General features: G+C 42.2%; 1 protein-coding gene across 1 annotated transcript in view; it reads left to right on the forward strand.

The window, feature by feature from the left end:
• LOC140453953 (dynein axonemal heavy chain 8-like) overlaps nt 1–15463 on the forward strand; it is a 1210036-nt gene that overhangs the window by 32689 nt on the left and 1161884 nt on the right. The window contains exons 3-5 of the mRNA XM_072548830.1: nt 1941–2025; nt 3578–3641; nt 5869–5987. Coding sequence (XP_072404931.1) covers nt 1941–2025; nt 3578–3641; nt 5869–5987 — 268 coding nt within the window. The remainder of the gene's footprint in view (nt 1–1940; nt 2026–3577; nt 3642–5868; nt 5988–15463) is intronic.

Here is a 15463-nt window from a genome sequence, read left to right on the forward strand (position 1 = left end):
CGTTGTTCAGTCTCATCAGTGTCATTAGTTTAAGATCCATGCTCATGTGCAATATTTATTTCTCACAACCTAGGCGTCATGGTACAGTTGTCACAGCAACTTATTATAAAACCTGTGTGATTCCAAAACCTGAAACAAATAAGGAGTTATTTCAATGTCAGCATTGAAAATAGCTCCAGTTATCTTGTACAACTATTCAGAATAATGACCTTAAGGAAAAAGTCTCACAAACCTTATTGAGTTTTTTGAAGAAGTAACTATGAGGATTGATGAGGGAAGAGTGGTGGATGTGATCTCTATGGACTTCAGTAAGGTGTTCAACAAGGTTCCCATGGGTGACTGGTTAGCAAGGAGACTGGCATGCAAGGAGAACTCGTCATATGGATACAGAACTGGGCTTGAAGGTAGAAGACAGAGGATGGTGGTGGACGGTTGCTTTTCAGACTGGATACCTGTGACCAGTGGTGTGCCACAAGGATCAGTCTTGGGTCCACTACTTTTCATCATTTACATAAATGATTTGGATGTGAGCATAAGAGGTGTAGTTAGTAAGTTTGCAGGTGACACCAAAATTGGAGGTATAGTGGACAGCGAAGAAGGTTACCTCAGAGTACAACAGGTTCTTAAGCAGTTGGGCCAGTGGGCTGAGGAGTGGCAGATAGAGTTTAGTTTAGATAAATGCGAGGTACTGCATTTTGGAAAAGCAAATCAGAGCAGAACATTTACACTTAATGGTAAGGACCTATGGAGTGTAGCTGAACAAAGAGACCTTGCAGTGCAGGTCCATTGTTCCTTGAAAGTGGAGTCGCAGGTAGATAGGATAGTGAAGAAGGCGTTTAGTATGCTTGCCTTTATTGGTCAGAGTATTGAGTATAGGAGTTGGGAGGTCATGTTGCAGCTGTACAGGACATTGGTTAAGCCATTTTTGGAATATTGTGTTCAGTTCTGGTCTCCTTCCTATCAGAAAGATGTTGTGAAACGTGAAAGGATTCAGAAAAGATTTACAAGGATGTTGCCAGGGTTGGAGCATTTCAGCTTTAGGGAGAGGCTGAATAGGCTAGGGCTGTTTTCCCTGGATGTTGGAGGCTGAGGGTTTTCTAAAATCATGAGGGGCATGAATAGGATAAATCAACAAAGTGATGGGGACGGGGCACGGTGTTGGATGAGTTTGGGGGCGAGTGAAGGGTGGTGTTGGATGGGTTCGGGGTGCGGTGTTGGACAGGGGGTGGGGGCACACGGGGTGGGGGGGTGGGAAGTGTGTGGGGTTGGATGGCATTGAGGGGCAGGTGGGGGGGTGGCAGGCGTCGCGTGCCATGAGCTCATGAGCTGCTGCCTAGTCTCCTGAATGGGGAACAGACTTAATAGAAAACTCTGAGCTCCAGAGGAAAGGCATTGAATCGAGGTTCCTCTGTATATTAGAAAATTGACTGGGAAAGGTGTAATACCTGAAAATTCACAGACCGATCTGGTTACTGCCCTTTTTCTTATGTTCATGATAAATTTAATAAAATGCATGTAGTCAATGTGTTCCAAAAAAAAGTCATATTAGAATTTTTATTCATTCATGAGATGTGTACATTGCTACTTAGGCCAGCATGTGTTGTCTATCCCTAATTACTCAGTGTGCAGTTGTGGGTCTGAAGTCACTTACAGGCCAGATCAAGTAAGGATGGTGGATTTTCTTCCCTAAAGATATTATTGAACCAATCAACAGTGTTGAATAATTAACAGTGATTATGTGGTTGTCTTGAGATTAGCTTAAACTCAAAATATTAATTCTGTTTCACTCTCCATATTGAATTATTGTGGTGTTTTTCAACACTTTGCTGTTGTATCAGCTTTACAATGTGAAGTATTTGCCTTTTTACTTAGTAAATCTGCTTTTTGAAATATAATTGCCACTTGAGAAATAAATTAATAATATCTACTTGTGTTGACAGCTTCAACCTTATGATGATTTCTTTTCGAAAGGAGGCAGAAAATCACTTATATACATATACCAAGAATCTGACCCACCAGGAATCGGTAAAACTTAAAAAATTATGTTAAAATTAGAATGTGATTGATGTGCGTGTGTAATCTGTTTAATAGCTTACATCAAAGATTATAGAGAATACTTGATTTGTTTACAGTTGCCTGTAACTTCTACTTACTCCACATTTTTAAATTTGCTAACAAGTAGTTATTGTGGTGCTGGAAAAACACAGCTGGTTTAGGCAGCATCCGAGGAGCAGGAGAGTCAATGTTTCGAGCATAATCTATTAATCAGGAATTTCTGATGAAGAGCTTGTACTCTGAATGTTGACCCTCCTGCTCCTCGGATGCTGCCTGACTGGCTGTGCTTTTCCAACACTACACTTTTTGACGTGAATCTCCAGCATCTGCAATCCTCACTTTTTCCTAACAAACAATTATTGTCCATTTTCAGGCATGCTGGGGCAACTTTTAGTGTGTGCCTTGAGTCAGTGATGGGATAGACCCTGAAGGATAGTAGTGAGTAAATGGGGTCTGTACAACAAAATGGCAAACAATTTTTTTTATTTTATTGAATACAATTTTCAGTACAGTAAAGATATTAGCAGGAAGTTGAGGTGACCATCTGTACCATTGATAGCATCTGTCCGTCTTGTGAGAGGATGGACAGCACTGAGGGTGTATGTCACTTCTGCATTGAACATTAACTGATGTGGTTCCAGAAGCTGATTTGTGATTGACAATTCTTCCTGGACCTGCCATGGAGAGTAAAGTTGACCTGGCATTGACTCCACCATGGTGTCAGCCACTATTAACTTTGTGAAAAACATAGACAAAGGAGAAACATGCAGGTTTGTTAGAGTCACTCAGTAAATTGGATCAAAGCTTTGAGGAATTTAGCTACATTTTCGTACTGTTTTGGCTTTGGCCTGCATATATCTGGTAGTCTTGCTCAGCAAGTTGGTGGCTGCCTTAAAAAGCAGGTCGAGCAGAATACTCAGTTGTTACTGAAAGGATATGCAGATCTGCACTGCATCGATTTAGCCACTGGTGCTCAGCATTAAGGGCAAGAGGGGGCCGATTGATCTTGATCTCACTCTGTGTGACCCTTGTTGTCAAGGAGACAATGTGAAATTAGCAAGCACCTAGACAAGGAATTTAAGCATAGAGGATCTCCCAGAAGTCATTTCTCAGGATACTCCAGAGATTCCTGTCACCTCCACCTGTAATTTGCCTGCAACATGGAACCCTTTGGAAGTTGAAACCAATGAAGGCAAGCCCACATCTGGGCAGAAGACTCTTAGCATTCAGGGTCCTCTACCCTGAAACACCACTGGAGTTGTCTAGCGAAATCTTCAAGGTCAACAGGCCCCACTAGCGTAAAAGTAAATATTGTGAGTGCTGGAAACCTGAAGCAACAACAGAAAACACTGGAGAAACTCAGCATGTCTAGCAGCATCTGTGGAGAGAGAAATAATGTTTCCCGTTTGATATGAACTGAGGGTTCTGAAGAAGAATCATATTCAAAATGTTAATTCTGCTTCTCTCCACAGATGCTATCAGACCTGCTGAATTTTTCCACCATTTTCTGTGTTTGTTTCAGGTTTTACTGTAGCACACCTGGGGATCTTGCAACTGTTCATGGATGTAGTGCAAGTTGAGGGAAGGTAAGTTTCTGAGGGCACATTTGTGGCATGAATGATGCATTATTTTTAATATAATACCACATACTTAAATATATTTGCACTTTAAATGATCATTTGTCTGGTCAACTGTCATTTTACCTGTAAAACCAGGTCTCAAATTATAGAAGTTATCCGTCCTTCGTGCTATACAGTTTTAGAACATAAAATGTAAGAGCTGTAGTAAGCCATGTAGCCAGTTTATGTAGTCCGCTCTGCCATTTAGTGAAATGGTAGGTCTGATAATCCTGAATTCCAATTTCCTTCTGTACTCCCACAATCCTTGGTTTACTGATTTAAACGTCTGGAAGAAAGGATTACAGATGCTGGTGGTCAGAGTCAAAGTGTGTTGGCTGTGCTTTTCCAGCACAATCAGGCAGCATCCGAGGTGCAGGAGAATCGACATTTCGAGCATAAGCCCTTCATCTGGAATGATGCTTAAAATGTCAATTCTCTTGCTCCTCGGATGCTGCCTGACCAGCTGTGATTTAAAAGTTTGTCAATCTCAGCCTTGAATGTCCTTAGTGTCTTAGCCTCTACAGCCCTCTGTCATAAAGAAGTCTAAAAATACTTAAGAGAAAACATTCCTCATTTTATATGACTGACCTATTACTGTGAGAGTATGCCCTCTGGACTTATCTCACAAGGGGAAGCAATCTCTCCACACCTAGCCTGTCGGTTCTTCTAAGAATCTTATATATTTCAATAAGGCCCTCCTCGTATTCCTCTAAACTCCAATCAGTACAAACCAACCTACTCCACCTCTCTTTGGGCGGCACGGTGGCACAGTGGTTAGCACTGCTGCCTCACAGCGCCAGAGACCCGGGTTCAATTCCCGCCTCAGGCGACTGACTGTGTGGAGTTTGCATGTTCTCCCTGTGTCTGCGTGGGTTTCCTCCGGGTGCTCCGGTTTCCTCCCACAGTCCAAAAGATGTGCAGGTCAGGTGAATTGGCCATGCTAAATTGCCCGTAGTGTTAGGTAAGGGGTAGATGTAGGGGTATGGGTGGGTTGTGCTTCGGCGGGGCGATGTGGACTTGTTGGGCCGAAGGGCCTGTTTCCACACTGTAAGTAATCTAATCCTCATAAGATTAGGGTGGCATGGTGGCTCAGTGGTTAGCACTGCTGCCTCACAGCACCAGGGTCCCAGGTTCAATTCCAGCCTTGGGAGACTGTGTGGAGTTTGTACATTCTCCTGGTGTCTGCGTGGGTTTCCTCTGGGTGGTCCAGTTTTTTCCCACAGTCCAAAGATGTGTAGGTTAGGTGAATTGGCCATGGCAAATTGTCCATAGTGTTAGGTGCATTAGTAGGAAGAAAATGGGTCGGGGGGGTTACTCTTCGGAGGGTCGATGTGGACTGGTTGGGCTGAAGGGCCTGTTTCCACATTGTAGGGAATCCAAAATCCAGGATCAATCTGGTGAACTATCAACCATAAAATTTTCATTCACTTAATCTGAATGTCCCCTTGCAAATTTCTTATTCTGTATATGTTATAATGTCCATCTAATTTAATTGTAGAATGATCTGTAAAGGAGATAGTTAAATAACATAAGTGATATTAACAGAAGATAATGAATTGGAGGGCATAGGTTTAGGGTGAGAGGTGAAAGATATAAAAGGGACCTAAGGGGCAGACAGTGGTATGTGTATGGAATGAGTTGCCAGAGGCTGATACAATCTCTGTAGTGGCAGAACAGCCTATCGTCTTATAGGACTATGGTGATTTTACTTTTGACATTTTTATTGTACAGAACTATTCATTGTGCCTTTTATACATTTCCTGTTCTTTCCTCAAGCATTTTGCAAGGAACGTTATTTTGCATTTGCTTTACCAGCTTCTTCTCTTTGTTCTTTTTTGGAATTTTGCTCATCATTATGGTCATCAGTTCTCATCAAGAATTCACATAGCATATAAAAACCATGTCTTTTCTGCACAAATGATGCAATCATTACTTCTGTCCAAAATATCCTTTTTTTTTAGCAAATTTGTTTTTCTGCATAGCATTGACAGGTGGAATTGCTGCACAGAACCTTTCAGCAGACATTTGCACTTGTTGCTCAAGTGCAACAAGACAGCATTGCAATTCTACAGTATTACAATTTTGAAATAGAGCCTAATCCAACATATTGATCTGCCATGATGTCTGTAAAGGATTCAACAGATGTAATGGATTTTTAGCCTGTCTGAAGAAGTGCAACTCTTCCATATGTCAGTTGGAACAAGTCACTTTCCTGGCAGGGGGATGGTATCCAGAGCAGTAGCGATACGAAAGAGAAAATTGAGGACAGTACAGAAGTAAATGAGAGCAAGCTAAATAGTAAAGGCAGTATTGGTAATCCTAGCACTAGACAGGACAGGCAAAAGTAGGAAGTAAGGGAGGTCTGACTTAAACTCATTTATTTCAGTGCAAGAGGTCTGACAAGTATGGCAAATGAACTCAGGGCATTGATGGATAAATGGGAGTAGGATATTATGCCTATTACAGAAACATGGCCAAAGGAAGGACAAGACTGGCAGCTCCGTGTTTTGGGGTACAGATGCTATTGGAAGGATTGAAGAGGAGGCAAGAGAGGAGGGGGAGTTGTGTTTTTGATTAGGGAGAACATCACAGCAGTGCTGACAAAGGACATTCTTGAGGGTTCGTCCACTGAGTCTATATGGGTAGAACTGAGAAATAAAAAGGGAGAGATCACTTTGCAAGCATTGTACTATACATCCCCAATAGTCAGTAGGAGGTTGAGGAGCAAATATGTAAGGAGATCGCAGATAGCTGCAAGAATAATATGGTTATAATGGTCGGGGTTTTTAACTTTCCTAACATCGACTTAACCGCCATAGTGTTAAGCGGTTGGATGGAAAGAAATTTGTTAAATGTGTTCAAGAAGAATTTCTCATGCAATATGTAGATGGCCCTGCTAGTGAAGGGGCAAAAACCTGACTTCCTCTTGTGAAATAAGACAGGGCAAGTGATGGAGGTGTTAGTGGTAGAACACTTGGGAGCGGTGGCCATAATTCTATTAGTTTTAAAATAGCTATGGAACAGGATAGTCTGGTCCATGAGATAAAGTTTTAAATTGAGGCAAGGCCAATTTGATGGTTTCAGACATGAACTTTCAGGAGTTGATGGCTGTTTGCAGGCAAAGGGATGTCTGGTGAGTGAGATGCTTTCACAGGTGAGTTAATAAGGGTTCAGGGACTCGACATTCCTGTTAGAGTGAAGGTTAAGGCTGATAGGAGTGTGGGAATCCTGTTGACTCAAATTATTGAGGCCCTGGTCAAGTAAAAGAAGGAGGCATTTGATATGTATAGGCAGTTGGGATCAAGTGGATTCCTTGAGGAGTGTAGAGAATGTCGGACTACACTTAAGAGAGAAGTCAGGAGGGCTAAAATGGGACAGGAGATGGATTTGGCAAAGGTAAAGGAGAATCCAAATGGATTCTACAAGAACATGAAGGGTGAAAAATGAACTAGGGAGTGAATAGGACCTCTTAAAGATAACAAGGTTGTCTGTGTGGAGTCACAGGAGGTGGATGAGATCAAAATGAATATTTCTTGTCAGTATTTTTATTTGAGAAAGGCATGGATGTTAGGAAACTTGGGAAGTAAATCGTGATGTCTTGAAGAGAGCCCACATTAAAAGGGCAGTAAGTCTTACAAAGCATTAAGATAGATAAATTCCCAGTAGCTGATAGGAGTGTATCCCAGACTTGGTGGGAGGTTCGGGAAGAAATTGCGAGTTACTGAACGGAAATATTTATATCATCAACCATGGGTGAAGTGCCTGATGATTGAATGGTGGCTAATGTTATGACATTATTTAAGAAAGGCTGCAGGGAAATGCCTGGGAACTAAAGACTAATGAGACTAATGTCTGTGGTGGGTAAGTTGTGAGAGGTGATTCTGAGAGACAGAATCTATAGATTGTAGAATCCCTACAGTCTAGAAACAAGCCATTTGGCCCAACAAGCCCACACCAATCCTACGAAGAGTAACCCACCATTCCCCCTGACTAACGCACCTAACCGACTCATGCCTGAACACTGGGCAATTTAGCGTGGCCAATTCACCTAACCTGCACATCTTTGGACTGTGGGAGGAAACCAAAGTACCCACAGGGAAAGCATGCTGACACAGATAGTCATCTGAGGCTGGAATCGAACCTGGATCCCTGGCGCTGTGAGGCAGCAGTGCTAACCACGGAGCCACCATGCCACCCCATATATTTGGAGAGGCCAGGACTTATCTGTGCATAGCAAATCATATCTCACAAATTTGAGTGTTTGAAGGGGTGACTAAGAAGATAGACGAGGGCAATGTGGTAGATGTTGTTTATATTGGACTTTAGCAAGGCCTTTGACAAAATATCGCATGGTGGGTTGTTGAGTAAGGTTAAGCCTCACAGGAACCAGGCAGAGCTAACCAACTGGAGACAAAATTGGCTTGAAGGTAGAAGACCGAGAGTGTGATGGAGGGTCGTTTTTCAAACTGGAGGCCTATGATCAGCAGTGTGCAATAGGGATCTGTGCTGGGTCCACTGTTATTCTTCATGTATATAAATGATTTTGATGAGAATTTAGGAGGTCTGGTTGATATGTTTGCGGATGACATCAAGATTAGTAATGTAGTGGACATTGAAAAAGGTTATCTGGGAATACAGCGAGATCTTGATCAACTGGGGCAGTGGGCTGAGGCATGGCAGATGGCGTTTAATGTAGATAAATGCAAGTGGTGGGTTAAACCAGGGCAGAATTTACACATTCAATGATTAGACCTTGGGGAGTGTTTGAGAATCCAGGGGTACAGGTTCATGGATGCTTGAAAGTGTAGTGACAGATTGTCAGAGTGGTGAGGAAGGCTTTCAGCATGCTTGCTTTTACTGGTTGGAGCATTGAGTATAGGAATTGGAATGTCTTGTTATAGCTGTACAAGACATTGGTAAGGCCACATTTGGAATACTGCATGCAGTTCTGGTCTCCCTACTATAGGAATGAAATAATTAAATGAGACAGAAAATCTACGAGGATGCTACCTGGACTGAAACATCTGATTTATAAGGAGGGGCTGGATAGGCTGGGGTGTTTCTTTCTTGGAGCATAGGAAACTGAGGGGTTACCTTATAGAGGTCTATAAAATCATAAGATAGAGAGCCAACGGCTTTTCCCAATGGTAGGAGAGTCTAAAACTAGAGGGCACAGGTTTAAGATTAGAGGAAGAAATACAAAATGGTCCAGAGGGTCATTTTTTCATTTTACAGGGTGGTGAGTACCTGGAATGGGCTGCCAGACATTGTGGTAGAGGTGAGTGCAGTTTTGTCATTTAAGAAACATTTGGATAGGTACCTGGATGGAATAGGCATGGAGAGAAATGGATCGAAAGCAGACAAAAGCAACTAGATTAATTATGAAAACTGGGTGGCATGAATGTGTTGGGCCAAAGGGCCGGTTTCCATGCTGTAAGCCTCCTTGACTCAATGAATGTGGAAGCAACATACATTTTTGAAGCCTTCAAACTGTTATTTAATTTAATTTTCCTGTTGTTTAATAAAATTTGACAAAGAAACAAATAAAAAAGATGCATTTGCTTTTGGGCATAAACAATGACTCCAAGCCTTTGGATCGGCAACAAATTTCGAGTCAATGAATTATGTCTTCACTTAACTCAGATCTATTGTAAGCAGCGATTAATTAAATCCTGTCTGGCTTATTGCGTCACATACTGTACTGCTGAAACGTTGTCCTCATCTTCCTTCTCAGAAGACTGTTACTGGTACTGCTTTTGCTCATTCAGCTGTGTCCATCACATCCTCTCTTTTGTCTGCTTCAGTTATGTGGAGAACAACATGGCTTGGATTAGTGGCACTCTGTCTGGAGCATAATTCAAAGTCCCCAATCTCCCAGATTGATTTAAACTTTGAATGCGCAACTCATGGAGGCCTCTTGTCTGTTCTATAGTGGTCCTGGAGGAAGCGTGTGTTGCGGGCAATCCATGGTGTGCTTAGGTTTTCTTAACAGAGTGACCAGCCATTTTTGGGGAGGCATCGTTATACAGTATCCAGCACCTGGAATGAAACAGGTACCTGAGAGTTTTGAGAGGATTTGTAGCTCAGGTTGAGGTTTTGGATGTAGGTTTGCTCGCTGAGCTGGAAGGTTCATTTTCAGATGTTTTGTTACCCTACTAGGTAACATCTTCAGTGGGCCTCAGGAGAAGCAAGGCTGAAAATTCCTGCTTTCTATTTATATATTTTGGGTTTCTTTGGGTTGGTGATGTCATTTTCTGTGGGGATGTTATTTCCTGTGGTGAAGTCACTTCCTGTTCCTTTTCTTAGGGAGTGGTAGGTGTGGTATAATTCGATGTGTTTGTTGATGGAGTTCCTGTTGGAATACTATGCTTCTAGGAATTCTCGTGCATGTCTTTGTTTGGCTTGTCCTAGGATAGATGTGTTGTCCCAGTTGAAGTGATGTCCTTCCTCATCCGTTTGTAAGGATACTAGTGAGAGAGAGTCATGTATTTTTGTGGCTAGTTGGTGTTCATGTATCCTGGTGGCTAGTTTTCTGCCTATTTGTCCAATGTAGTGTTTGTTATCGTCCTTGCATGGTATTTTGTAAATTATATTAGTTTTGCTCATTGTCTGTATAGGGTTTTTCAAGTTATTAGATCCTGTTTTAGTGTGTTGGTGGGTTTGTAGGCTACCATGATGCCAAGGGGTCTGAGTAGTCTGGCAGTCATGTCCAAGATGTCTTTGATATAGGGGAGAGTGGCTAGGGTTTCTAGACGTGTTTTTTCTGCTTGTTTGGGCGTGTTACTGAGAAATCGGCCGACTGTGTTCATTAGGTATCCATTTTTTTTAAATACATGGCATAGGTGATTTTCTTCTGCTCTGTGTAGTTCCTCTGTGCTGCAGTGTGTGTTGGCTCATTGAAATAATGTTCTGATACAGCTTTGTTTGTGGGTGTTGGGTTGATTGCTTCTGTAGTTCAATATTTGGTCCGAATGTGTTGCTTTCCTATAGATGCTGGTTTGAAGTTACCCATTGGCTGTTTACTCTACTGTGACATCTAGGAATGGCAGTTTGTTGTTGTTTAGTGAATTTTATGCCAGTAAGGGTATTATTGATGATCTTGGATGTTTCCTCTAATTTGTTTCATTGAGTGATAACAAAGGTTTCATCCATGTAGCAGACCCAAAGTTTGGGTTGGATGGTTGGCAGAGCTGTTTGTTCAAGTCTCTGCATTACTGCCTCTGCTACGAACTCTGATATCAGAGATCGCATGGGTGTTCCGTTGGTTTGTCTATAGGTTTTGTGGTTGGAGGTGAAGTGTGTGGTAAGGCATAGGTCCACTAGCTTGGTGATACTGTCCTTGTTGATGAAGTTAGTGGTGTTTGGTGTATGTGTCTTTAGGTCTTCTAATAGTGCAGCCAATGTTTCCTTGGCTAGGTTAATGTTGATTGATGTAAACAGGGCTTTAACATCAAAGGAGACCATTATTTCGTCCTCTTCTATCTTAGTATCTTTGGTCATCAGGAATTCTTGGGTGGAGTGGCGTGAGTCTTCTATTAAGTGTTTTAGTCTTTGGTGTAGCTCCTTGGCCAAGCTGTAAGTTGGTGTTCCAGGTAGTGAGACTATGGGTTTGAGGGGGGCTCCTGGTTTGTGAATTTTGGGTACTCCATAGAAGCGTGGTGTGTTGGATCCATCTGATTTCATTGTTTGGATGTCGGTCTTATTTATTTCTCCAGATTTCTGAAGTTTTTTGTGTAGGTCTGTGATTCGGTTCTCTAGATGTGGGGCCAGTCTGTTGCTACCTGTTGGTATCAGTGAGTAGTGCGTTCGCTTTTTCAATGTAGTTCTTCGATTTAGAATGACTGTCAAGCGTCCTTTGTCTGCAGGTAGGATAACAATGTTTCTTTTAGTCTTTCTAGTGCCTTCCTTTCTTGTGTATTGAGTGTGTTTTCTTCCTTTTTTCTGTTTAATGTTGGTGCGACTACCTGTCTGATGGTTTGCTGGGTTTCTTCTGTGGGTTGATTGTCTTTTAATGTTGTTTCTACTGCTGCTAAGAAAGCTTTCTTGTCCACATCTTGGCAGTTGTAATTTAATCCTCTTACTAAGATGGCTTTTTCAGTGTCTGTTAAGGGTCGGTCAGATAAGTTTTTTTTTATCCATGCTTCTGTGTTGTCATTGTTGTTACTTTGTGTAAATTTGTCTAGTTTTTTCATTTTCTGTGTTTGTTGCTGTCTAATATCTATGGTTTGTTGTACTGTGTCTGTCCATTCATGGTCTGTTGCATGACTGAGTAAAGAGTTTTGGTGTAAAGTTTCCTGATTGTATTTGTGGACTCTGTTGTGGGCATCATTAATAATTTCTCTAAGCATTCTGCTCTGCTATTCTTATGGCTAGTGGGGTGTTAAGGGGAGGTTTGTATTGAAGACATTTATGTAGTACCTGTTTCCTTAGGCATTCATTCAAGAAGTACAGCTGTTCGCAGGTGGCACTCTGTTGGATAACATTCGTTTCCATTTTCGGGCCAGTTTTAGCATATTGCGCTCATAGGTCTTAGCGAGTTTTGAGAAGATTTGTAGCTCAGGTTGAGGTTTTGGATGCAGGTTTGCTTACTGAGCTGGAAGGTTCATTTCCAGATATTTTGTTACCCTACTAGGTGACATCTTCAGTGGGTCTCAGGCAAAGTAATGCTGAAAATTCCTGCTTTCTATTTATATGTTTGGGTTTCTTTGGGTTGGTGATGTAATTTCCTGTGGTAATGTATTTCCTGTAGTGAAGTCACTTCCTTTACCTTTTCTCAGCGGGTGGTAGATGTGTTTGTTGATAGAGTTCCTGTTGGAATGCCATGCTTCCAGGAATTCTCGTGCGTGTCTTTGTTTGGCTTGTCCTAGGATGGATGTGTTGTCCTAGTCGAAGTGGTATCCTCTATCACCCTCTTCTTATAACTTTGCCACAGAAGGCTGTGAAGGCCATGAGTTTGACAGATTCACCACCCTCTAGCTGAAGAAATTCCTCTTCATCTCCGTTCTAAAAGCTTGTCCCTTTTCTTTAAGGCCCTGCCCTCTGGTTGTAGTCTCTCCTACAATTGGAAACATCTTCTCCATGTCACTCTATCCAGACTTCTCTGTAAATTTACAATAAGATATCTCTCATTCTTCGAAACCACATCAAGTACAAACCCAGATACCTCAATTGCTCCTCATATGACAAGTCCTTTACACCTGTGATTAGAAATTACTTACTTGTACAATCATTTGCTCGGTCAGTATTTACTAGCTATCTTTAATTGCCTAGAGGACAATTAAGTTTGAACTATGTTGCTGTGGGTCTAGGTTCAATGTAGACTAGAACAGCAGTTTCCTTCCCTCAAGGACTTCAGTGAACCAGATGGATTTTTCCAACAATTGTCAGTGGCTTCATGGACATCCATAGTGTTATGGCACAGGGATAGAAATCTAAACCAAAACAGCCTCCCTAAGACTGGCTTTGAAACATAGTGAAATGAAAACATTCAATGACTCAAAATTACTCAGTTGTTCCAAACCAGACTTTATAAATGCTAGATCTTTGGCACCAGGTTTGTAACTTAAACAAAAATTAACACTATAGCTTCGTCAGAACTCATATGAACAATAAGGCAATCTGGTTGCAAGTTTGCTCGTTGAGCTGGTAGGTTTGTTTTCTCAGATATTTTGTCACCATGCTAGGTAACATCCTTAGTGAGCCTCCATTGAAGTGCTGGTGTTTTGTCCCGCTTTCTATTTATGTGCCTTTATCTGTTAAGGTGGGTGATATCATTTCCGGTTCTTTTTCTCAGAGGTTTGACCTCAGAGTGTTTATTGATGGAGGTCCGGTTTGAATGCCAGGCCTCTAGCAATTCCCGTACGTGTCTCTGTTTAGTCTATCCTAGGATGATGCATTGTCCCATTCGAAGTAGCATCCTTCTTCATCTGTGTGTAATGATACTAGTGTTAGCTAGTCTCATCATTTGGTGGCTAGTTAGTGTTTGTGTATCCTGATGGCTAGGTTTCTGCCTGCCTGTCCGATATAGTGTTTGTTGCTGTCCTTGCAGGGTATTTTGTATATGACATTCATTTTGCTGATTGGTACAGGGTCCTTTAGGTTCATCAGTAGCTGTTTGTGTGTTGTTAGGTGTGTGGATACCGTGATGCCAAGGGGTTGGAGTACTCTGATAGTCATCTCCAAGATGTCTTTGATTTATAGTAGTGTGGCTAGTGTCTCTGGGTATGTTGTATCTTCTTATTTAACCCTCTCACGTTGAACTTGTGACCCCTAGTAATGAGTCCCGCACTCTGGGGGAAAAAAGCTTCTTGCTATCCACCTTGTCAATATCTCTCATGATTTTGTAGATCTCAGTCAGGTCCCCCTCAATCTCCTTCTTTACAATGAAAATAATCTTAATCTACTCAACCTCTCCTCATAGCTATCTTCCTCCATACCAGGCAACATCCTGGTGACCCTCCGGACAATGTCCAAAGCATCCACATCCTTTTAGTAATGTGGTGACCAGAACTCTACACAGTATTCCAAATGTGGCTGAATCAAAGTCTTATACAACTGTTACATGCCCTGCCAACTCTTGTACTCAATACATTGTCTAACGAAGGAAAGCATTCTCTATGCCTTCTTGACCACTCTACTGACCTGCGTTGCCACTTTCAGAAAGCAATGGACCTGAACACCCAGATCTCTCTCTGTACATCAACTTTCCATTTACTGTATAGTTCGCTCTTGAATTGGATCTTTCAGAATGCATCACATCGCATTTGTCCGGATTGAACTCCATCTGCCATTTCTCTGCCCGACTCTCCAATCTATCTATATTCTGTTGTATTCTCTGACAGTTCTCTTCACTATCTGATACTCCACCAATCTTAGTGTCATCTGCACACTTGTTAATGAGGCAACCTACACATTCCTCCAAACCATTTATGTATATCACAAACACCAGCTCGGATCCCTGTGGGACATCATTGGTCACAGGTCTCCATTTTGAGAAGCTTCTTTCCACTATGACTCCTACGACTCTGTTTCCTGTTGCCCAACCAATTCTCTATCTACCTAGCTAGAACACCCTGGACCCCATGCAACTTCGCCTTCTTCATCAGCCTACCATGGGGAATCTTATCAAACACCTTACTGAAGTCCATGTTTAGGACGTTTACATCCCTTCCCTCATTACTCAACTTTGTCACCTGTTCAAAGAATTCTATTAGGTTTATAAGACATGACCTTCCCTTCACCAACCAGTCAGGACTGATGGCACTTATTCTGCAAACTGGACTGGTTTGATGGTTCCTTCATTTTCCAGTTTACTGAATTCTACTTCTAGGCAAATGGCATTGAGTGAGTCTTGCAGAATCATGGAATTGCTTCCTGGTCAACATGCAAGGTGACCTTGGTTCCTTTGATAGTCCCCAGACCTTCCTAACAAAACTTCCAGGTAATTTGTTGTTATGCCTTCAATATACTTTTCTCCCCTCTTCATCCAGATACCATCCACCGCACCCCTTCCATTCTCCACTCCACTGTTCTGAACCCACTCCCTCCCCCCAACAATAATAAAGACAGGGTCCCCATTGCCCTCAACTTCCATCCCACCCGTCTCCACATCGAATGGATCATCCTTAAATCCTTCCGCCGACTCCAACTGGACCGCACCACCAAGGGCATCTTCTCCTCACCACCCCTCTCTGCCTTCCACAAGGACTGCTCACTTTGTCACCCCTTTGCTTGCGCCACACTCATCATTGGCATGGATGAGTTTTGCCGAAAGGCATGTTTCCATGCTG

Source organism: Chiloscyllium punctatum, chromosome 3, assembly GCF_047496795.1.
Source record: "Chiloscyllium punctatum isolate Juve2018m chromosome 3, sChiPun1.3, whole genome shotgun sequence".
Taxonomy (NCBI): Eukaryota; Metazoa; Chordata; class Chondrichthyes; order Orectolobiformes; family Hemiscylliidae; genus Chiloscyllium; species Chiloscyllium punctatum.